At 44.3% G+C, this 22,428-nt stretch overlaps 1 protein-coding gene across 2 annotated transcripts in view; it reads left to right on the forward strand.

The window, feature by feature from the left end:
- The window catches only part of znf609a (zinc finger protein 609a), a 50,293-nt gene extending 34,152 nt beyond the window's left edge, over positions 1 to 16,141 (forward strand). The window contains exons 3-9 of one of the 2 annotated variants that reach the window (XM_084733436.1): positions 5,103 to 5,328; positions 6,173 to 6,260; positions 6,583 to 8,743; positions 9,090 to 9,474; positions 12,305 to 12,679; positions 14,976 to 15,054; positions 15,441 to 16,141. In XM_084733436.1, the coding sequence (XP_084589562.1) occupies positions 5,103 to 5,328; positions 6,173 to 6,260; positions 6,583 to 8,743; positions 9,090 to 9,474; positions 12,305 to 12,679; positions 14,976 to 15,049 (3,309 nt within the window). In that variant the 3' untranslated portion in view covers positions 15,050 to 15,054; positions 15,441 to 16,141. The remainder of the gene's footprint in view (positions 1 to 5,102; positions 5,329 to 6,172; positions 6,261 to 6,582; positions 8,744 to 9,089; positions 9,475 to 12,304; positions 12,680 to 14,975; positions 15,055 to 15,440) is intronic. The other variant, XM_084733435.1, reaches the window with a different exon arrangement.
- Positions 16,142 to 22,428: the final 6,287 nt, after the last annotated feature.

A 22,428-nucleotide genomic window follows, 5' to 3' on the forward strand; every position in this document is an offset into this window, starting at 1 on the left:
CGAGACTCACCGTGATCATCTGCAGTTTGACTGTAGAGACTGTACAGCCTTTAAAACACAGACAATATCCTGTCTTATATCAAGATATGATATGTCCAGCTCTACTCCTGAACAGATTTTATAGACACAGCCTTGTACTTTTGACCTCATAACATGAACAGTTTTCAACAAACCAAAATAATTTCAGCACGGTGTCTCCTGATGACTCAGGTTCATCCAAGTGTCAGAAACAGCCTTTAACAGGCTGGAACAGTTCTGGCAGCCTGGTCTAACTTCTCCCACTAAACTTCTCCATGAAGTGACACATTCAACAAGCAGAAACACACACACACTCGGAGTGTGTGTGAAGTGCTGATCAGTATCACTAATCTGTCTCTCTCTCAGTGAGTGAGTGACCTTGAAAGGAATGTGGCTTGTTGTTGTAATGAATACCTCTCTGACTGAATGGAGACGAAGAGGAGGAGGAGAAGGGGGGGGGGGGTGTTTCCCAGCCCAGGAGGCGTCGTATCAGAGCTGCGAGTGTGTTTGTTCGTTCAAACTCTGCAGCCAATCACAGCACTTTAAAACAGACCCCTCCCCTCTGTGAGGGGATGTGTGAGGGAGAGTCGGTCACTCTTCTGGGGGGGTTTCCCAGCATTCCAGGCGGCCATGTTTTTTTTTTTTTTTTTTTTTTGAAGAGGAGAAGGATAGGGGCTGGTTTCTCTTGTTACCATAGCAACACCCTCTTAACCAGTCAGTAAACCAGTAAGCGACATGCCCAGAGGAAGAAGGTTTTCTGCAACGTGTCACAGCCTGCAGAGACGAAGTGAAACATTTACCTTTCACCACTTTTTAATTTTTAAGAAGAGACGTTTTCTGTTGATGGGAACGTGTCTGACCGACTAATGATCCTGTTCTATGATTTTAACACCATGACATGGTTTTTGTTTCATGAACAGAACCTTCTGCCACTGAACAGTGTTCCGTTTAAATATTTCTTAATTTTAGTGTAAAATCAAAGCCTGATCGCCAGATTGATCGCTAGCTGAAAAAGATGAAGCTGAGTGAAGCAGGGAATCATGGGAAAGAGGACCCCAAGCCAGGGGCGGAGTCAGGCCAGTTGGCAGGTGTAGAGCCCGCTATGTGGTACAGACAGGTAACTGCTATTTTAATATAAAACGTATAATGTCAGTTAGTCTAAAAATTATTGCCAGATTGATCAGTAATTGAAAAATCGGTCCAAACAGGTGGAGCACACAGACGTATGATTGTGACAGGATTAACTAATGAAGCAATCATTTGAGTAATTGATTTTAAATTGAAATTTGATTTGAACTTCTTAAATGTGAATATTGAATATTTTTTATGAACCAAACAACTAATCTGTTAATCAATAAATTATTGTCATATTTCTTAATAATGAAAATAATCATTAATTGCAGCCTTATCAGGGTTCAGACCTTTACTGGTTATTTTCTCTCAGAAATCTAAAGTAGCCCAAAGTATATTTTCACTTCCCCTGTAGCAGTTATTTAGACTAAAGTTAATTTTCAGGTTTAATCTCGACCTTTAATGTTTATAAAATAATGAAAAATGTCCCATCAGTTACTCAGAGTTCAAGGCTGAAAAGGTTGAAGGGTGAAAACAGCATTTTCTCTCGTTTTGCATGGAAAAAAAACTACTCTGTTAATTTAATAGTTGCGTGGTTGGCGTGCGTGTGTGCGTGCGTGCGTGCGTGCGTGCGTGCAGGTGACTCATCCTCTCTCTCTCAAAGAAAATGTGATAGGTCAATTTAAGCAAACATTTTGTTGTTTCTTCAACTTGAATTTTCTGCTTTTTTCTGTTACATCACTGTTGAATTGACCTCTGGGAAACGTGTCCTCATGTTACTTCACATTAAAATCAAATCAGCGTCACACGGTTCACAGATTTTATATTTAGGGAAAAACAGAGCATCAGGTCACCCTGGTAACAGGAGGAAAACCGATGGATTGGTTTGTTCCTGATCTCTAAATCCCCAAACACTCTGAAAGGTGTGACACGCCAGCAGCTGATTGGCTGGCCGTTTAATATGTGACTGACATCTGCTTTAAACAAAGACGTGTTTAAATTCCCAGGACACGACTCCCTCAGGTGTGTGTCTGCTGTCGGTGCTCAGGTGTCGGCCTCCTCTTGGGATCTCTTTGTCTCCGAGCAGAGAATCTAAATTTTACTTACTGTTCTTTCTTAGACGACAATCGACAGTTTAGAAGTTTTTTTGTTTGTTTGTTAAATAAAATAAAGAAAAACAACTAAACACACTGAAAAGGCTTCAGGGTTTGTATCTGTGCTACTGCTGTGAAACTATCAGAGAAAAAACTTAAAGCTTGTTTGTGACTGATAATCCATCACAAATGATCATCAACTGCTGGGCTAAAAACAAGGCTTACGTCGTCTGTTGCAGGCCGCCTTTGTTGTGGCTCAAAAACTGACATTTGTGGAAAAGTCTGGTTTCCTTTTTAAAAAGGAGCATCTGCAGATGAATTCCACCCCTGATATGTTACTAGATGAATCAATTCCTGCCTGTATGGTCGCCATATTGGAGCATTCGAGGTCTGCTAGTAAACAAATGAGAGCTTCAGACTTCACTACTAAACAGACTGTAACTCGCTGAATTCTGGACTGATTTTCCTGAAAGTTTGTTAGTTATAAATGTGAGAAGTTGATGATGACAGAGGTCACTTGTTGGGATTCAGTGAACCTTCTGAACAAACACGACTTCCACTAAGACCTGCAGCTCCGACCTGTCAACAGGAAACATCAAGTGTCACTTATTCACTATTATTATTCAGCTGCTGAGAGTCTTTTCAAAAATGTAGATTTTGTCTGTTATGCCTCCTGTAAAACTGCCCGGCTGTTTGTAGTGTTCTAAACCAATAACAAAATGTTCTAAATAATAACTGATCTAAATAAAATGACAGAATGTTATCAGTCAGTAAGAAAATGTCCTGAATAAATAATATTTAAATGAAGAAGTTTGGCCTTATTGTCTCATTATTAAGTTTAAACAGTTCAGTGAACACCATCACACTGTTCTGAGTATCTTAAAGAGAACTGAGACTAAACTACATGAAAAACGCTTTATTCAATAATAATTCTCTGCTGGTTCTGTCGTGTCGTGTCATTGCAGTAGGTGCTTCACCATCTGTTGTCTGGAGGGAATCTGCACTCTGAGTGACGTCCTCTAGGTTTTTTTATGGGAGTCGCTCTGAAGTTCTGTGTTCAGTGATGCTCTTATGTTAGAGAAACTATTTTTCACGTTCCTTGTTATCTGAATTTGATGTTCCAGAAATTGAACTTATTATTTACAGATAATAATCAATTCTTGGATTTCAGAAGGTCCTTGAATGCATCACCACCTTCACTAACATTTTTCTGTGGGAAACGCTGAGGCGATGATGTGTTCAGTAACAGTTTTATGCTCTGAAACAAACTGAACTCTGTGTTGAAAATGTTCTGCTGGGATTTAAAATCTCTTTAGAATTTGAGCTGATCAGAGTGAGTGGTTGGTTGGTTGATTGATTGAATGATTGATTGATTGAATGAATGAATGATCCGGTGAGTCACTTCTGACCTTTGACCTCTGGTACAGGGGTCAGAGGAGGATGAGGAGGAGGGGGCAGGATGAAGGTCTTCAGGTCTGTCCAGCTGCTCTCACATCCTCTCCTGTCTCCTGGTGGGGAGGCAGTTAGGGAGCGTTGCCACGGTGACGCCTGACACCTTCCCAGTGCTCCCTGCTCTGCCCCCACACCAGCTGCTTCCCACCTGATAATAAGAGGGGTGTCCCTTCAGCACTCCTCCTCCTCCTCCTCTTTGTCCTCTCCTTTCACTGATTTCTTCCTCCTCCCACCCAAACAGTAAACAATGTAAGAGTAAATTTTTAAAAAGTCTGTTACAACAAAAATAATCTAGATATGTAAAAGTGAAAAGAGCTGCACAGCGTCTCCTCCTCATCATCCTTTTTGTCCTTCAATTTTGGTATAAAACAAAATTACAAACTTACTGTCTCATAAAGAATTGCTGTGATGTAGAACCTTGTGTGAAGTAGAACTTAACCAAAGGAGAAACATCGTTTTGTGCACAGTTGTGTTCAGGAACGTTACTGCTGGTCTGAGAGACAGGCAGGTTTAATGTCCCTCCAGAAGAGGACGCACTGTTTGTTGTATGAGCTCACTGAAATTGAGAATGTGAGGTTCATTTTTTGTTTTGCTGTCCTGCATATAAGGACTTAAAGGATGTACTTTTTACTAAATATCCTCTGTTTGGCTGGAGGAGTGTGAGAAACTGTAGCTGTGCTTCAGAAAGGGAACCAGCAGTAGATTTAATTTGTCAAGCTTGAAAGAGAAGGCAGAGTATTCTGTTTAAGTCTGAGCTGTGAAATGGACTGTAAGTCTGTACTGAAAATGTTTGAACACTGTAACTGTGTCTGGTGTCTTATGTGTCTTATGATGGTTGGGCACTTTTTGTGCATGACATGAAAATAAAAGGAAATTAATGGATCTGCGTGGCACAGATGGCTCTGCGGAGGAAAACTGTTCATGCTTCAAACAGTCTGTATACAGAGAGCTGTAGTTGGTCTTATTAACAGTTTGAGGCTTCTGTCAACAGTTTAAAGCTCTCTGAACTTCAGGGGAGTGTTTCCTTGATGCACCTCTCTGGGTGCTCGTCATCACGCTGAATTCTGCCTCCTCGTCTCCTCTCTCCTCTAAGTCGCTTCCCCTCCTCCATGATGAAGGATCTTCCAGTTGCTTAAATGCACGTGGAGGAGACGAGGAGAGGCGGAAGTCTTTAATCAAGTGGCGTGGTGTTAATGAGACGGTTTCAGTGATTGTCATCCTGCATCATCAGCACTCAGTCCAGTGACTGATAGAGGTTTCTGCAGCTCTTCAGTGACTCTGAGGTGAATGTTCTGGTACGGGGATGTCGTTTGGTGTCACAAAGAGCTCATGAAGAAACTGATGGAAAATGGTGTCTGCTTCGCATCTGTTATTAAAATGTTGACCTCTGAATCTCAGTAACAAACTGTCTTTTCTCCAGTTGAATCAAACCCTAACACGTGTCTCCTCTCCATCTCCCTCCTCCAGATGGAGTCTCCGGTCTCCACCCCCGCCCCTCCTCCTCTCCACCTCCTCGCTCCTGTCGCCAACAGTGACATCTCGTCCCCCTGCGAGCAGATCATGGTCCGCACGCGCTCGGTAGCGGTGAACACGGCAGACGCCGCGCTGGCGACCGAGCCGGAGTGCCTGGGACCCTGTGAGCCAGGAACCAGTGTCAACCTGGAGGGCATCGTGTGGCAGGAGACGGAGGATGGTGAGGACACAGACTGACACACGTCCTGAAGCTGACTCAGTTTCTTTAGTTACAATCACAAGCTCATAGTCAAAGATCCACGAATCTGTCATCAGATTTTTATTGAACAGAACGAGGGGCTGAAAGCAGAATATTGGTTTATAATCGAACCAGTGTTGTTTTTGGCAGCCATTTTTGATTTAGTTTTAGTCTTAGTCTTTTGGACGAAATGCTTATTAGTTTTAGTCACATTTTAGTCCTGCTGAGGAACGCCTTCTTTTATAACAGGTTCTGTGGATGAAAAGGGTTCTTAATGGAACCTTTTAGTCTTGCCAAACCCTTTCTTCCAAAAAGGGTAAATGCTTTTGATGTTCTCAAATCAATGTGTTTAAAAATTGTGATTTTAATATCAATGAGAATAGTGGTGATGATTGTTTCCCAGATGGAGCAGCTCACACTCTGAGCGTCCTGTGGCTGAGTGTTGCAGAGACTAAGTGGAGGTGACAGACGTCCCTCTGCTCCCTCTGACAGGAAGTTGTTCACACATCAGCTGCACACTGAGCGTTTCTGCTGCCGGACACTTTGATCTGCTCCTCTGAGTGCAGAGTTCTGCTAAAACACTCAGTTTCTGTCTGTAATTAGTTTGTCTGTTACTGAATCATTGATGTGACCGGAGCTCATAAAGCTGGCAGGTGCTGCATCGGTATGAAACCATCAACATCTGCCTCCCAGCAGGACGGACGACTCCTCTCGTCTCCTCTGACATGTCTGTGTCCTGCTGCAGTAACTCACTTACACACTGTGTCTGTTAACTGACTGTGCAGGTGTAGTTTAACTCTCTGTCTGCCTGTGTGTCTCTCTGTAGGCATGCTGGTTGTTAACGTCACCTGGAGGAACAAGACGTATGTCGGGACCCTGCTGGACTGCACAAGACATGACTGGGCCCCTCCGAGGTACAACCAGGGTCTTTCTTTAGATGATCCATTGAATCACATGCCTACAAATGAAGATGCTTTCTCACACTGGTACCAAAGCTGTGAATACAAGACTGCAGAAAACTGTTTTGCTCATTATTTTACAACGTAGCCTGCAGCAGCTCTCAAGGTATCAAAGTGTGTCAGATTTATGAGTGTTTATAGTCAGAATATGGCAGAAATGGAATAAAATATTCTCAAGTACGTTTTCATCATTGGAGATACAGTAGCTCTGTTCAGATTCTCTCTGCTCAGCTTCCTGTGTCTGTTCTCTGCTCGCTGACTTCCTGTCTGTTTCCAGGTTCTGCGAGTCTCCCACCAGCGACGTGGAGATGCGGAGCGGTCGTGGTCGGGGGAAGAGGATGCGTCCCAGTAGCAACACGCCGCTGAATGACAACAGCAATTCCTCAGACAACAAAGGCAGTGGCAGCAGCAAGACACGCGGTGCCGCCGCCAACAGCAAAGGTCGGCGAGGCAGCCAGACTGCCGGCGGCACTGAGGACGTGAAGGCCAGCCCATCCTCCGCCAAGAGGAAGACCAAACCTGCGTCTGACATGGAGCCCACGTCCAGCTCAGAGGACACCAAAGCCTCTAAGAGAATGAGAACAAACTCCACCGGCGCAGCGCTCCCCCTCCCTGGAGGTAAATCTGACCCCCTGCCCCCTCCACAGCTGGACCGCACCTGCCCCTCCCCTGTCCTCATCGACTGCCCCCACCCCAACTGCAACAAGAAGTACAAGCACATCAACGGGCTCAAGTACCACCAAGCCCGAGCCCACAACGACCACGATGTCCGATTGGACCAGGACGGCGACAGCGAATACGGAGACGACCCCACCCTCCACCCTGACCCTGCCTCCTGCAACGGTGCGGCCATCTCCCCTGCTCGCTCCACGACACCGAAAGGACGGGGATTTGACGCCCCGTCCCCCTCACCAGGGAAACCAACGTCAAAGGGGAAGAAGAAGGGAGGAGAGGCGGAGCCTGAGGTAACGGACGGTGGCGAGGAGGGGGGGTGTCTGACAGACGAGGCCAGCAACGACGGGATGGACGACAGGAAGGCGAAGAAGATGGCTGCCGGAGGGAAGCCTGACAAACTGCCGCAGAAAGGCTTGAAGCCTGCCCGACCTGTGGCCCCCGCGCCCCCCAGCGCCCCCTCGCCATACGCCCTGCAGGCGTCCTCCCCGGCTCTAGGCTCAGTGGTACAGTCCATCCCCAAGAGCCCCCAGCTGAAGAACATCCAACCTAAACCCCCTCCACTGGCTGACCCCGCCTCCAGTCCCACCCTTGGCAAGGATAAGAAGAAGAAGGACAAGAAAAAGAGGGAGGGCGTTAAGGAGGGGGACAGCCCGAAGGGGGCGGGTAAGGGTGGGAGGCCGGAGGAGGGGAAGAGCCCGTACTCTGAGGCATCGGACGCCATGCTCAACGGATCCTCGGAGGCTCACCAGAGCCGGTTGGCAAGCATCAAGGCAGAGGCCGACAAGGTGTACAGCTTCTCCGACAACGCGCCAAGCCCGTCCATCGGCGTGGCGAGCAGGATGGAGGCTGGCCTCGCGCCCCCCCTCCACCTCAACCAAAACGGAGCCGACAACGCCTCCGTCAAAACCAGCAGCCCCGCCTACTCAGACATCTCAGACGCTGGTGAGGATGGAGAGGGTAAGGCAGAGGGGGTGAAGGTCAAAACAGAGCCTGACCAGGGACCTCGTGAGGGCGCCAAGAAGGCGCTGTTCCCGCCTCAGGCCGCCAGCAAGGAGTCGCCGTACTACCCCAACTATGACTCCTACTACTCTCCCAACTACCCCAACCCCAGCCCGGGAGCAGCGCCCACAGCGCCGCCTCACGTGGAGGGAGCGCAGGTGAAGGTGAAGAAGGAGGAGGAGCAGATGGAGGTAGGTGAGGAAGGCAAAGTGAAGGCAGAGCCTCAGGAGGAGAGGAAGGCGGAGCCGGGGCCTCAGCAGCCTTCCGTCATCCAGCAGCGTTCCAACATGTATGCCCAGCCCCTCTACTACAACCAGTACTATGTCCCCCCCTACTCCTACTCTCACGACCAGGCCTACCACGCCCACCTGCTGGCCTCTAACCCCGCCTACCGCCAGCAGTACGAGGAGCGGCAGCGGCAAGCCGACAAGAAGGCCGAGGGCAAAGAGCGCGAGGCTTCTGGGAAAGAGGAGTGGAAGCAGAAGGCGTCGGTGCCCCCCACCCTCTCCCGGGCCCCCAGCCTCACCGACCTGGGCGCCAAAGGGGGGCTGAACCCGACCAAGCCTAAAGAGCTGCCGCCGGCGTCAGAACACACCAAGTCAGTCATCATGGCGAAGGGAGAGGAGCCCAAGACCCCCGCCGGCCAGCCTGAGGGGCTGAAGATGAAGCTGAGTGAAGCAGGGCATCATGGGAAAGAGGAGGCCAAGCCAGGGGCGGAGTCAGGCCGGCCGGCAGGTGTAGAGCCCGCCATGTGGTACAGACAGGTAACTGCTTCTTTTTAATTTAGAACACATAATGTCAGTTAGTGGAAAAAGTATCACCAGATTGATCACTAATTGAAAAATCGGTCCAAACATGTGAAAACAGCGTGGCGCTCACAGACATCCGTCAGGCGTCCGTCCGTGAGCTCCACACTGTTCAGTGGCTGATTTGGAAATCCAGATTTTGGCAACAGAAGGTTCTGGTCATGAAACAAAAACAGTGTCATGGTGTTAAAATCACAGAACATGTCTCTATTTAAAAATTAAAAAGTGGTGAAACTTTTTCCTCTTCAGATAAATGTTTTTTCAGACATGAGCCGTCTTTACTAACACTTCTTCTTCTCTGCAGGAGCCGGACTCGCGCTTGTGGCCGTACGTCTACCCCAACAAATACTCTGAGGCCCCCAAACCGCAAGAGGAGGAGCAGCGGTGGAAGGAGGACCGGGAGAGGGAGCGCGACAGGAAGGGGAAGGAGGAGAGGCCGCGGCCAAAGGAGGGCCTCCAGAAAGAGGAGGCGAAGGAAGGGGTGGAGGGCAGGACTCAGCTGCCTCCAGAGGAACACAGGGCGGGAGGGAAGGAAGCCCGGCCCCCCCACATGCAGTTCTCCTCCCCGCTGGCCCAGCACCAGGGCTACATGCCCTACATGCACGGACCTTACGCCTACAGCCACGGCTACGAGCCCAGCCACCCCGGATACAGAGGCATGCCCTCCGTCATGATGCAGAACTATCCCGGTAAGAAGAAGAGGAGGGGTCCGGAGGAGACGTGATGATTAAAATAAACTGTTTAAACTGTTAAAGCATCAGTCCACTAACAGAAAAAAAATAGATCAACATTTTGTGAAATATGAGGCTAATTGTGCCCTGATCCCTAATCGAGCCTTTTGCAGGCTTTTTTTGGGGGGATTATTGCTGCCTAAAATCCCCGATAATTTCACAAAATTTACGATGCAGGTTGCAATGTGGCTTTTTTTTTTTTTTTTTTTTTTTTTTTTTTTGCAATGAAGTTGCTACAAAAAAAAGTTGGGACTTTGGGAAGTGAAAGCCCCCTGACTAACTTCATCAAAAAAAGGTCATGATTAGAAACGTTCCATCCTTTTTGGAGCTCAAACTCAGTCAAAACAACGAGCACAAAATTCTAAATAATAAAAGTGCACAGAGCATTAATAAATGATCAGTCCTGTGTTCTTTTCAGTACCTGTGACAAAATAAAAACAGAAATACAAAAAATAGTAAATAAAAACCGAGCTGGTCTGTTGAGACGTTCGTGTGTGAAGTTTGCAGGAAAGAACAATGATTGGTCAAATTTGCAGAAAAGTTGCATAGTCTGAACAAAATTGCAAGGACGTGCAGAATTCAAGGTGCTTGGTTGAATTTGCATTAATTTTTCCTTCCTGGAGGGACTGCAGGATAAACTGACATATAACCACTCATCTGGAGCGACGTGTGACCACGTTCAGAACAGACGTGTGGACGTTAACCTGCAGGGAGAGAGGGCTAGCTTTGCTAGTGTTAGCCGCACTGTCAGGTGTCTCTGTGATCCTGTTCGCTCTGAGTTGAACCATTTTGTGCGTTGTTGTCATGTTTTGTAGTTGGATGTGAAATGTTCATATTGCAGGGCGCACAGTGTCAAACATTTTGCCGGAATTTAAAAAGACGATTTGGCAACTGAAGACTGATTAACAGCTTCACATCCCTCTTAATACATGCCTTTTTCAGACGGTGTTTAACTTGAGTAGTTAATAGTTCTAACTGCTCTCAAGGTGTTTTCTTACTGTCAGACTAGTCGACTGGTCTAAATTAATATTTTTATAAAACAGTGTGGTGATTTTGGGCGAAACAGGCAATTTGACATGTCCTTTGTAACAGCTTTCATTATTTTCTGATGTTTTATAGAATAAACAGGCTCCTATTAGCAAATGTAATCAACAAAAATCAACAAGAATGAAGTTTCAAATATCATCTTCTAGGATTTTTTTTAGGGATGTTAACTGTTAACTGGATAACCATTTTTTTGTTTGGTTCTGCATGTCGGTGAATTTGTCCGACACACTGTGCTAGTGCTAAGAAGAGAACCCTAGATTTGTGAATTTGTCCATCTTGTTTCTTCATTGTGCAGCTCAACAACTAATCAGATCAGGTGCAGTAAGAACCCGTCATTTAAAGTTCGATCACTCGTTTCAGCTGCATTAAATACACCACTTACTTACCTGGACAGTGTTTAACATCAATCAATAAATTGTGCCCAATTTGAACTGCTTTTGAAGGTTTTTTTTATTGTTTTCCATTTCATTTTATTTGGTTTAAGTGACAGAAACATCCCTACTGAACACACAATTATTTCTGGCGACATTCTCCTGTCCGACCGCTGTTTGCGTGTTCCTATTTTCAAGACCTTCATCGCGACGTGGAACGACCTTCGAGCGAGCAGCCTGCATGACACTGAAAATACGATTTGGCGGATCTGCTCGGTTCTCTCTGTGAGACGTAAATGTGTTTAGAACGTTTGCTTTGTAACATCTGATCTGTTCCACTTCACACCAGCTTCAGTGATATCACTTTAATAATGTTTTGATTTGGACCAAATATCAGTTACTGGATAGTTTTAAATATATGGTGACATCTGTCACTAAACCGTCTGAAACCTACAGGACGGCCGACGTATTTATGTTTGATTCATTAATAAAAACATCCTGTTCCTGCCTCAGAAGATGAATATTAGTTTTTGATGTGGATGGAAAAATTCTTGACAACTTTTCTTTGTTTTGATGTCGTCATTTTCCACTGATCAACCACAACATTAAAACCACTGATTCAGAACGGTTCCTCAGTCTGATCGAACATCTGCAGGATGTTCTGCAGCGTCGATGATTCTTGGTTGAAAAGCAGCAAAACAAGTAAACCTTCATTAAAGACATGAAGTCTGTGTGTCGCTTTTTCTCCCTTTGCTTACTTTCATTCGTAACAGTGTGTTTTTATACACACAGGTATACATATATGTTCTTTTTTAAATTGTATTTGTTTTATTTATTTTTTCACAGATGCAGGCAGCAGTGTAGCTCATGAAATATTAAAACTTTCTTTACTTGTTTATAGGTTACAGTTTTACAGTGTCACTGTAAAAATTTCTTAAACAACTCAAAACTTCAAGGCGACATGCTGCAATAGATTTTCCAACTCAAACAGTTTTGAAATAAACTTCAAAAAGTTTTGCTGACCTGTAATCTTTAGTTGAGATCATTTCTTTTTTTAGATAAACTTGAATCTTGAGTCACAGTGAGCTGTGAACTTTGTCATTATTTCAGTACCTGAAAATTTTAAACATTTTTTAAATTTTACTTCATAGAGCTACAACAAAGATAAATTCAAATGTTCATGTCCCTATAGTTTGTAGCCGTAGTGACGGAGCCGCAGACAAATGAAACGGAAATAAAAACAGAAGCAGAACATAAAATGACCTGAGTGTAATTTGAGATTGATGAATGAACTGCATCAGTTTTGTCTTCAGGTCTTCGGTGTTTGTGTGTCAGAATGAGACGGTGACAGTTTGTGTCTCTGTCCTCAGGCTCGTACCTGCCGCCCGGTTACTCCTTCCCCTCGTACGGAGGGAAGGTGGCGGCGGGGGAGGAGGGCGAGAAGCCCTCCAGGTCCAGTCCTACGGTGAAGCCGCCCGGCGAGGCCAAAGCTCTGGACCTGCTGCAGCAGCACGCCAGCCAGTACAAGAGCAAATCGCCGTCCATACAAGACAACAAGACGTCGCACGAGCGGGACAGAGAGCGGGACCGGGACAGAGAGAGGGACAGGGAGCGGGAGAGAGAGCGAGAGCGGGACAGAGAGGGCGACCGGCCGCGGTCCTCGCCGTCCCAACGCATCCTGCCTTCACATCATCACCTGGGATACCCGCTGCTGTCGGGACAGTACGACCTGTCCTACGCCTCAGGTGAGACACACCCTGTCTGTCCTGTTGTCTCTGCTGTGGATTAATACGCACACGCGGATGGTAAAGTGTTTGAGTTCATCAGAATCTGAGAAGATGTTTCCTCTCATCACTAAATATTTTAAATGCTTTAGAAAAGATTTACTGCAGATATAAATTCATATTTGCAGAATTTCCTCCATAGTCTTTTATTTAATTGGGGACTCAAATAAAATTATTTAATTAATTAATTAATTAATTAAATAAAAGACCTGAGGGTCTTTTTAGAGTGACTGTCAGTCTAAAGCAGCGGTTTTCAAACTGGAGTCAGGGGACTAACTTGGGGTCCTCGAGTTGGGTGTACGGGGTCTCCAGCAAAAAGAAGAATAGAATATTTTTATTTGTATCAAATGTTTTTGAAATTGAAACAAGGGAAGAAATAGGATTTATTCAAATTTCAATTTCTTCATTGACCATGAAGAAAAATCACCGTCAGAGGTCCAGGAACCGCGATGCTGAAAACTCGCTGCAGCTAAACTTTTTTTTTTTTAACTTTCCTGTTTCACTTTAGTTAGTGTTCAAATTAATGCAGAATGAGTCGCTGTCTGTTTATAAGAAATCATCATCATCTTCAGTAGAGACTAGATGTTTATCACCGTTAAATTGATTCAAATGTGAATGAAGTTTGGTTGCAGTGAGACGGAGTCTGTTTTCAGAGCATCAACAGACAACTGACAGTTAAAAACAGCTGATCAACGTCCTGCGCTCCCCCCGCGCTCCCGCCGCGTTCCCGCCGCGTTCCCGCAGTGTTCCCGCCACGTTCCCATAGTGTTCCCATAGTGTTCCCATAGTGTTCCCGCAGTGTTCCCATAGTGTTCCCATAGTGTTCCCATAGTGTTCCCGCAGTGTTCCCGCAGTGTTTCCATGGTGTTCCCATAGTGTTCCCATAGTGTTCCCGCAGTGTTCCCATAGTGTTCCCATAGTGTTCCCGCAGTGTTCCCGCAGTGTTCCCGCAGTGTTTCCATGGTGTTCCCATAGTGTTCCCATAGTGTTCCCGCAGTGTTCCCATAGTGTTCCCATAGTGTTCCCATAGTGTTCCCATAGTGTTCCCGCCGTGTTCCCGCAGTGTTCCCGCAGTGTTTCCATGGTGTTCCCATAGTGTTCCCATAGTGTTCCCGCAGTGTTCCCATAGTGTTCCCATAGTGTTCCCGCAGTGTTCCCATAGTGTTCCCATAGTGTTCCCGCAGTGTTCCCATAGTGTTCCCATAGTGTTCCCGCAGTGTTCCCGCAGTGTTTCCATGGTGTTCCCATAGTGTTCCCATAGTGTTCCCATAGTGTTCCCGCAGTGTTCCCGCCGTGTTTCCATGGTGTTCCCGCAGTGTTCCCGCAGTGTTTCCATGGTGTTCCCATAGTGTTCCCATAGTGTTCCCGCAGTGTTCCCATAGTGTTCCCATAGTGTTCCCGCAGTGTTCCCGCAGTGTTTCCATGGTGTTCCCATAGTGTTCCCATAGTGTTCCCATAGTGTTCCCGCAGTGTTCCCATAGTGTTCCCATAGTGTTCCCGCAGTGTTTCCATGGTGTTCCCATAGTGTTCCCATAGTGTTCCCATAGTGTTCCCGCAGTGTTCCCGCCGTGTTTCCATGGTGTTCCCGCAGTGTTCCCATAGTGTTTCCATAGTGTTTCCATAGTGTTCCCGCCTTGTTTCCATAGTTTCCACCATGAACTTCCCCCAGTCTGGGGAGGAGGGTCAAAAGGAAGCACCTCATTTCAACCATAATCATATATTAAATAGACAGGAAGTCAACCTGTTTAATATGAGTCTCTTCAACTCATTCATGATACTCTTGGCGTTGAAGTTGTAACAACACTGCGGCTCGCCAACAGCAACATGGACGCTAAAACTGTCGTGTCTACAATATTAACAAGCCAGTGATCAGAGAACATCAGGCAGGAACACGATGAAAAGACGAGGCTGTTAGGAATACTTTATATATTTTATATGTATTTACACCTCTTGTTTGTATTTTTCTGTGCTGATGTATATAGTAGTATAATGTATATTTTTTACATCATTAGCCCCGCCCTCCCAGGGATCAGTATTTCTGATTATAAAATTCTTCTTCCAAAATAACGAACCTTCCACTGAAAAATGAGCTTCTGTGAAAACACAAAAAACACATCACAGCTTCAGAATATTCATATAAACTCTGTGTTATGAACATGATGAACTCCACAGCATTTGAAGGCAGCGTGTGACTGATGTGTCAGCCATGTTGGATCTGTCTGACCGCCGTCCCGCTGTCTCTCTGTCTGTCTCTCAGGTCTCTCCTCCTCAGCCATCGTCGCCAGTCAGCAAGCATCTGCTCCGTCCATGTACCCCCCCGCACGGAGGTGAGAACGGTAAGACACACATGTGCGTACACACACACACACACACACACACACACACACACACACACTTGTGTGTCTTCTGTTGTCCACTGCAGTGTGTTTGTCGGTCTGCAGCTCCACCTTGTGGTCAAACATCAGCATAGTTAGTGTTCTCTGAAGAACTAAAAGAACTAAAGTAAGAACGATTGATGAATGAATTCTGTCCAGTTGAAAAACGAGTCCAAACGTGAAGACAGGAGGACATCACAGACGGACGTCCTGTTTTCATGTTTGGACCCGTTTTTCAACTGGAGATCAATCTGGCAAAAATTTTCCACTGATCAAGATTAGTTGTTTGTAGAGAAACTTTTATGAATGTCTTTTCTAACCAATCCTGTCCTCTCACCTGTCTGCAGGCACACCTGATTGGCTGACCTCCACCCCCACCCGGAGTCATGTGACCGGATCACATGAGGAAGCATTTCTGTTTCGACATCAGTTCAATGGTGTTTGTGTACGTTTGATTTCTCTTCCTGGACGTCCCGGCCGGCTGCAGCGCCCCCTGCTCGCCGGAGGATTGGAGGCCTGATACTGGTTCCACTGGTTCCACTGCTGGTTCCAGATGGCACCGCGGTGCTTGGGTGGGTGGGCAGACTGAGAGGACAAAGAGGACGTGGTGGGTGGAGACAGTCGAGACGCTGCTGGAGGAAGAGGAAGATGAGGAGGAGGAGTTGTTGTGGCGGTGGCGGTGGTGGCGTGTAGGACGTCCTCTGACCTCCAGACTTTCTCCACCATGATGATTTGACCTGGAGATAAAAAGAAACTGTGGACGGAGGAGGACGGACCAATCAGAGGGCAGCGTTGGGACTGATGCTGCATCCTCAGACTCCTCCTCCTCAGTGTGTAGCTGTACTGTACTCTGTGTGTGTGTGTGTGTGTGTGTGTGTGTGTGTGTGTGTGTGTGTGTGTGTGTGTGTGTGTGTGTGTAAATACTGTACAGAGGAATTATTTTAAAGAGCCTGTTGGATGCTGTTTCCTACTCTTCTTTTTGTCTGGTAGCCTCTGCCTCTGTTTTTCTACTGTTGTTGATCTGATATTAAACCTGTAGCTGGTGGAACGGCGCCCGACCTCTGAGTCATCATTTATTCACCCGAGAAAACGCCAAAGACACGGTGGAGAGAGAGTTCAACATGTGTGAGAGTTCAAAGCAACACTGAGCTAACAAGTGAGGAAAGAGTCGCTTTAAAACTAAAAGAGAAGACTTTTTAAAGGGATAGTTCACATTATTTGAAGATTGTTGTGTTAAAGTGTTCACTATATTTAGAATACTTTCACCTCTTTACCTTTCTGTCAGACAGACATTCCTGACAGGAAACTAACATATAAGTCATACATCACTCTCAACAAACCAAACTCCATTCATAAAATCAGAACACAGCAGTTGTTGGTCTGTTAGTGTGTTTGTGTTGTTGTCTGTTGTATTAAAAGAACAGTTCAGATTCACTGAAGTGAATTGTAGGAACGGGAGAAAACTGCAAAAGAAAGTGTCAGTTTCTTTTGTATCATTCAGAATAAATCAAAGGCAGCATGTTCCAGAGAGAATAAACCACCGTCTGTCCCGAGTATCTGAACTAACCTCACCAGAAAGGCTCCGCTTTACAAAAATGAAGAAGAAATGAAGGTCACCTGAGAAGTTTTGAAAAAATTGCACAAAATGATCAAATCAAAGTGCACAGGGCAATTACAACAACAACAACGTGTTCTTTTCAGAACCCATAAAAATAAATCATCAAGATTTGGTTAAAAGGAAATATTTGTTTTCAGTGGTCAAACCTGTCCACTGGAACTTTAACACTTTTCACTTCAGTAATTAATCATAAGGTTTTATGAAATATCTCGTGACATATCTAAACACGTTTCATATTTGACCTGTCTCTCGGCTCATTTCCATTTCCAACTTTTATTTTGGAAAAGAATACAGCCCCAACTTCCTGTTCTGAGTGTGTCCTGTTGAAGATGTCAGTGTCCAGTTTGAATGAAGTTTGTTATAAAGTGTTAAATGACTTCCTGTAAATGGAGTCAACGATCTTAATCTTTAACAGAAAGGTTTTTCTCTGCAGGGATCATTTCTGTAATGTGTGTTGATCACTTTGATGCTGCAGCTGGTGAAGGTGGTGTGGGGATGTAGTCATTCTCAGTTCGACCACCAGATGGAGCCAAAGTCTTCAGCTACTTCACATGGCGAGTTTAACATGAAAGAAATTCAGCAAAATGTTCAAAACTGCGGGTTCCATTTAGTTCTGTGATGTCACGTCCACTTTCTCTTCCAGCAGCTTCAGTGTTACAAAGTCACAAATAGGAAAAGAGTCAGACTGCAGCCGCTGACACGTTAGTCTTCAACTACACTGGAAAAAATCTCTTTTTACTTTCACACAAAGTGTCAAAAACACTGTTTCCAGTGTTCTGCAGTTTGAACATTTACTGCTTTTATTTCATGTTTTTACTTTTAGACCAAAGATTAGACAAAAAAAAACCCCAAACATTTGGACTCTGAGGAGCCAAACAGCCACAGACACACACATTCAGCTGAAACCCAAACCAAACTGCAACCACCTCACAATGTTACCAAAACAAAGGTCACCGAAAATCACAGAAGGTAATGATGTAAAAGACATCACAAAATGAAAATGAAATAAAAGACATAAGATGAAAATTAAATCAGATGTGTCAAGGAGAAAACAATGTGAAAGAAGTAACAGAACAAAGAAACAAGACAAGAACGATGGAAAGGAGGCAAGAGGCCAAAAAACAACGTAAAAGAGTTCAATACAAAACCTTTTTCACTCAGTCAGCAGACTGTAGTGTTGTTGTTTAACCACAGAGAGGCGCTGCTGCACTGTGAACCGTCAGCTGCAGCCTGATTAAAGGCTCAGTTCACCCAAATCACACACAGAAAAACAAAGCTGTAGTTTTTCACTGAGCTGAGCACAGAGTTCTGCTCTTATTTGCTGTCAGTCTTGTTGTACCTGCTGAGACTTTTACCTGGAAATCATCAGGAAATACAAACATGACTCCGCCCACCTCACAGCTTCTGTTTTTCAGTAAACTCACAGGATGTTTGGGTGCAGATTGAAGAGCAGATTATGAGATGTGGTTTTCAGCTCAGAGGGAATCTGAATCTTCTGATCAGAACTGTGAGTCTTTAATTTTCATTTTGATTTTTGTTTAAAATCATGTTACTAAAATAATTTATATTCTCCAGAAACACTGGAGGTCATGTGATGTGACCCTGCAGCAGAGAACGGTTTTATAAATGACCTGATGTGTTAATTTAAATTACCAGTGTGTAGGATTTAATGGCATCTAGTGGTGACGTTGCAGATTGCAAACACCTCGTTTCTCCCTCCCCTTCCAAAGTGTGCAGAAGAACTTACAGAGACCATGAAACTCACAAAATACAAACGGCTGCATGTAGGACTGAGGGCTGGACAAAAACAATTAAGCTATGAGAAAATATCATTTTTCACTGTTTCTTTACATTTAAACAATTAGACAATTAATCTAATTTAAACAATAAGATTAATTTCTAAAATAAAAAATAAACAGCAGGCTAACTGATATTGAAAATACTCATTTATGTTCATACAATACAGTTCTTCACACTACAGTAAGTGTGTTTTTAATTTTATTTTTTATTGTTTGAAATGTTTACTTTTAGTTTAGTTTTTATGATTTAAAAACATTAATTTTTTTATTGTCAAAATGTTAGTTTTTAATCATCGGAGTCGAGCCGCTGCTCCTCCACGTCGAGAGGAGTCCGCTGAGGTGGCATCTATATCAGAAGCCTCCTGGACGCCTCCCCAGGGAGGTGTTCTGGACATGTCCCACTGGGAGGAGGCCCCGGGGAAGACCCAGGACACGCTGGAGGGACTATGTCACCCGGCTGGCCTGGGAACGCCTTGGGATCCTCCTGGAAGACCTGGAGGAAGTGTCCAGGGAGAGGGAAGTCTGGGCTGGACTGCTGTCCCTGCGACCTGTCCCCGGATGAAAGCGGAAGAAAATGGATGGATGGAAATCTTAAGATTTTATTTTCAGTGTCAGTTTCTGTTTTTGCTTCTTCTTTTTTAAATCATTATGACACTGTGTGTGTTTGTCAGGGATTTAATGAGCTCAGAGCAGAACTCTGTCAGGAACACGTCCCGCTTTAATTTTAACTTCAGACTGAAGCTGAAGACGTTTCCTGTAGCCTATTTGTTAAATTCTGATTTTTATTATTATTATTATTTTATTTTATTTCACTTATCTAATAACACCTACTTTAATGCTTCAGATGTCTTTAAATAATTTTGGTTTGCTCATTTCACATTTTCCCACGCTTTTATTTTGATTTCTCCTATCTGACAGGCTTTATTTTGAAGGTGGTTTCCTGTCACTTCCGGTCTGGTGTGTGTTAAATGGGGTGAACTTGACGCAGCAGCTCCGGAGCTCTCCAGCAGCAGCAGCGGCTCCGGTCCGCTCGGTCGGTGCTGTGGGACAGACGGAGGACAGACGGAGGACAGACGGAGAGTTAACGGACAGACTGGACATCAGCGGACCTGAGTGAAGACTGTATGATACACTGAGGTAAGACTGTGTGTCGTATTAAAGCTGTGTGTGTGTGTGTGAGGACCCGCTGCTGATGATGTAGTACTGTAGTACTGCTGGTACCTTTTACTGTACTGTAATCAATAGATTACAAGTATCAGAGGAATTACTGCTGATACTCAGTTACATGTAACTGTACTGAGTACTGGAGTACTTGTAATATAGAAACACTGCTGTCAGTATTGTACAGTAGATACTACTGTAGTGGTGGAAAGTAACTGAGTACATTTACTCAATTACTGGAATATGTCGGTGGGGGAGAGTGGGGGCTATTGAAACATTGTTACATTTTCCCTCATAATTCACAGGCAACATGAAACACACAACACTTTTAGAAATAAAGGTTCTAGCTAGAACCATAAAGGGTTCTTCTGCTTGTCCACATAGGAGAACTCTTTTTGGTTCCTGGTGTTCAATTAAGGTTCCACCTAGACCCTTTCAAAAAGTTCTACTTAGAACCCAACAGAGAGGGTTATACCCAGGACCATTTGTGAAAGGTTTCAGTCCCCCTGTGAAAGGTTCTAAAGGAGAACTCTTCTATAATGCAATGGTTCCACCTAGAACCCCCTCTGGGGGTTGAATTTTTCCATCTTCTTAGGGTGCCAAAAGAAGTTCTACTGAGCACCTCTTTATGTTCCAAGCATTTTATCTAGAACTTATCCAGTGGGTTCTACCAAGAACCATTTTACATTTGGAGGGTTTCATCTAGAACCCACTCATAGGGCTCTACTGAAAACCCTTTCATATTCTAAGGGTTTTATCTAGAACCTACTCAGATGGTTCCACTGAGAACCCCTTTTATGTCCGAAGGATTTTATCTAGAAGTCATCCAGTGGGTTCCACCTAGAACCCTTTTGTATTCCGTGGGCTTTTCTAGAAACTACCCAGGGAGTGTAGAGTACTAAGAACCCTTTTACACTCCAAGGGTTCTATTTAGAACCCAACCAGCGGGTTCTGTCAAGAATCCTTATATATTCCAAGGGTTTTTCTAGAGCCCAGTCAGGTGGTTCTACTGAGAACCCCTTTTATGTTACAAGGATTTTATCTAGAACTCACCTAGCAAGTTCTACCCAGGACCCTTTTATATTCCAAGGGTTTCATGTAGAACCCACTCAGACTAGAAAGGGGTTCTCAGCATTCTATACTCTCTAAGGGTTCTGTGTAGAATTCATGTAGCAGGTTCTGTCAAATACTGTTTTATATTCCTAGCCTGTAGCTAGAACCCACCCAACAGGTTTGATCCAGAACCACCATCATATAAGACAAACATCTCTCAGACCAACCAAACCTCAGTGACTAAATGTTAAAATGACTTAAACTTTAGTGAACAGAAGACAGAAGACAGACGTTCTTTAAGTTCTGTGAGTTCTGTCAATCAAAACTGTCCTTTTTAAAGTGTTAAAGTCAGAATAACACAAACACACGAACAGATGGAGGCAACAGAAACTACATTTACTGATTTTATCAACGGAGTTTTGTTTTGTTTAAACCTCAAATCAAAAGGTTTATGTAAGTTTCATGAATACACTGATCATCAATCGCAGAAGTTGTTCTGCTGTCATATCTGACACACACACACACACACACACACACGCACACACACACACACACACACACACACACACACACACACACAACCAGAGCAAAAGGAAATAAAAAGCAAAGATAAGAAGAGGAAACTGAAAACAGAACACCAGAACATTTTAATCTGATTGAACAGAACAGAAGTTGTGGATCTTTTGAAGACTCCCTGTGAGTCTTCATGTGGACGGTGTGTAGTCAACATGCGGCTCTCGGCCTCCGTCCGCTCCAGCAGCTCTGAATACGCAGCATCTTGTGTGTTTTGGCTCGCTGTGTTTTCTGTTTCCTCGTGTGTTCGGAGGCTCTTGAGGCGGTCAGCCACCACAAACACAACGCCTCTGTCAACAACACACACTCCTCCGACCAGAGCGACGCCTTCTTATCTGCTCAGTGTCACATTTATCAATTACAATTATCTCCTCATTTCTTTCTTTTAAATGCCTCCATTAAAAGTGCCTGAAATCCTTCACGGCATCACATATTAACATATTAACATATTAACATAACATTTATAGCCAACAGAGAAACCAAATCATTGTTCTTCAAGTCAAACTTATATATCGGCCTGATTTAAACCTCTCAGGATCTGAAAACTTGAGCTAACAAAAAGGGCACTTGTACTTTTTTCCCAAACTGCTCATAAAAAGGTAAAATGATTCACGTTTCACTAAATGAAATAGTCCCATAACTAACAGACGACATTAACAGCAATAAGGAAAAAGTAAAAACAAATAAAAATACAATAACAAAAGAAACAAAAACGATCCAGGATCTCTCTCTTTACCTTTGTCTTTCTATCAGTGTATTTCTTGTCTCAGTTAAGTAATATTTCATTAAATGATGTGAGAGAAAAATACACTCGTTAACTCCGGGGCCCTCAAAGATCTTCAGTTTATTCACAAAATATTCACATTTAAGAAGCTGAAGTAGTGGACTTCTTATTGTTATTGATCAATCTTTGAGTTTTTGGTGTCATTAATCCCGAACAATGCATGAGATTCTGTAAAATCTTCATATCTACGTCACCATGTTTCTTAAAAAGTCTGAAAAACAGCCTGTTTTCAGTTTTGTGATGATGAATCGGTCCATCCAGTTTGACAGAGCTTCGCAGCTTCTCTAAAAAACTGCAGCGTGTTTCAGTGCTTTTAGGCGTTTTTGCAATGAAACTGCAGGACCAAG

This window comes from Lutjanus erythropterus, chromosome 13 (assembly GCF_056507025.1).
Source record: "Lutjanus erythropterus isolate fLutEry1 chromosome 13, fLutEry1.hap2, whole genome shotgun sequence".
NCBI classification, from domain to species: Eukaryota; Metazoa; Chordata; class Actinopteri; order Lutjaniformes; family Lutjanidae; genus Lutjanus; species Lutjanus erythropterus.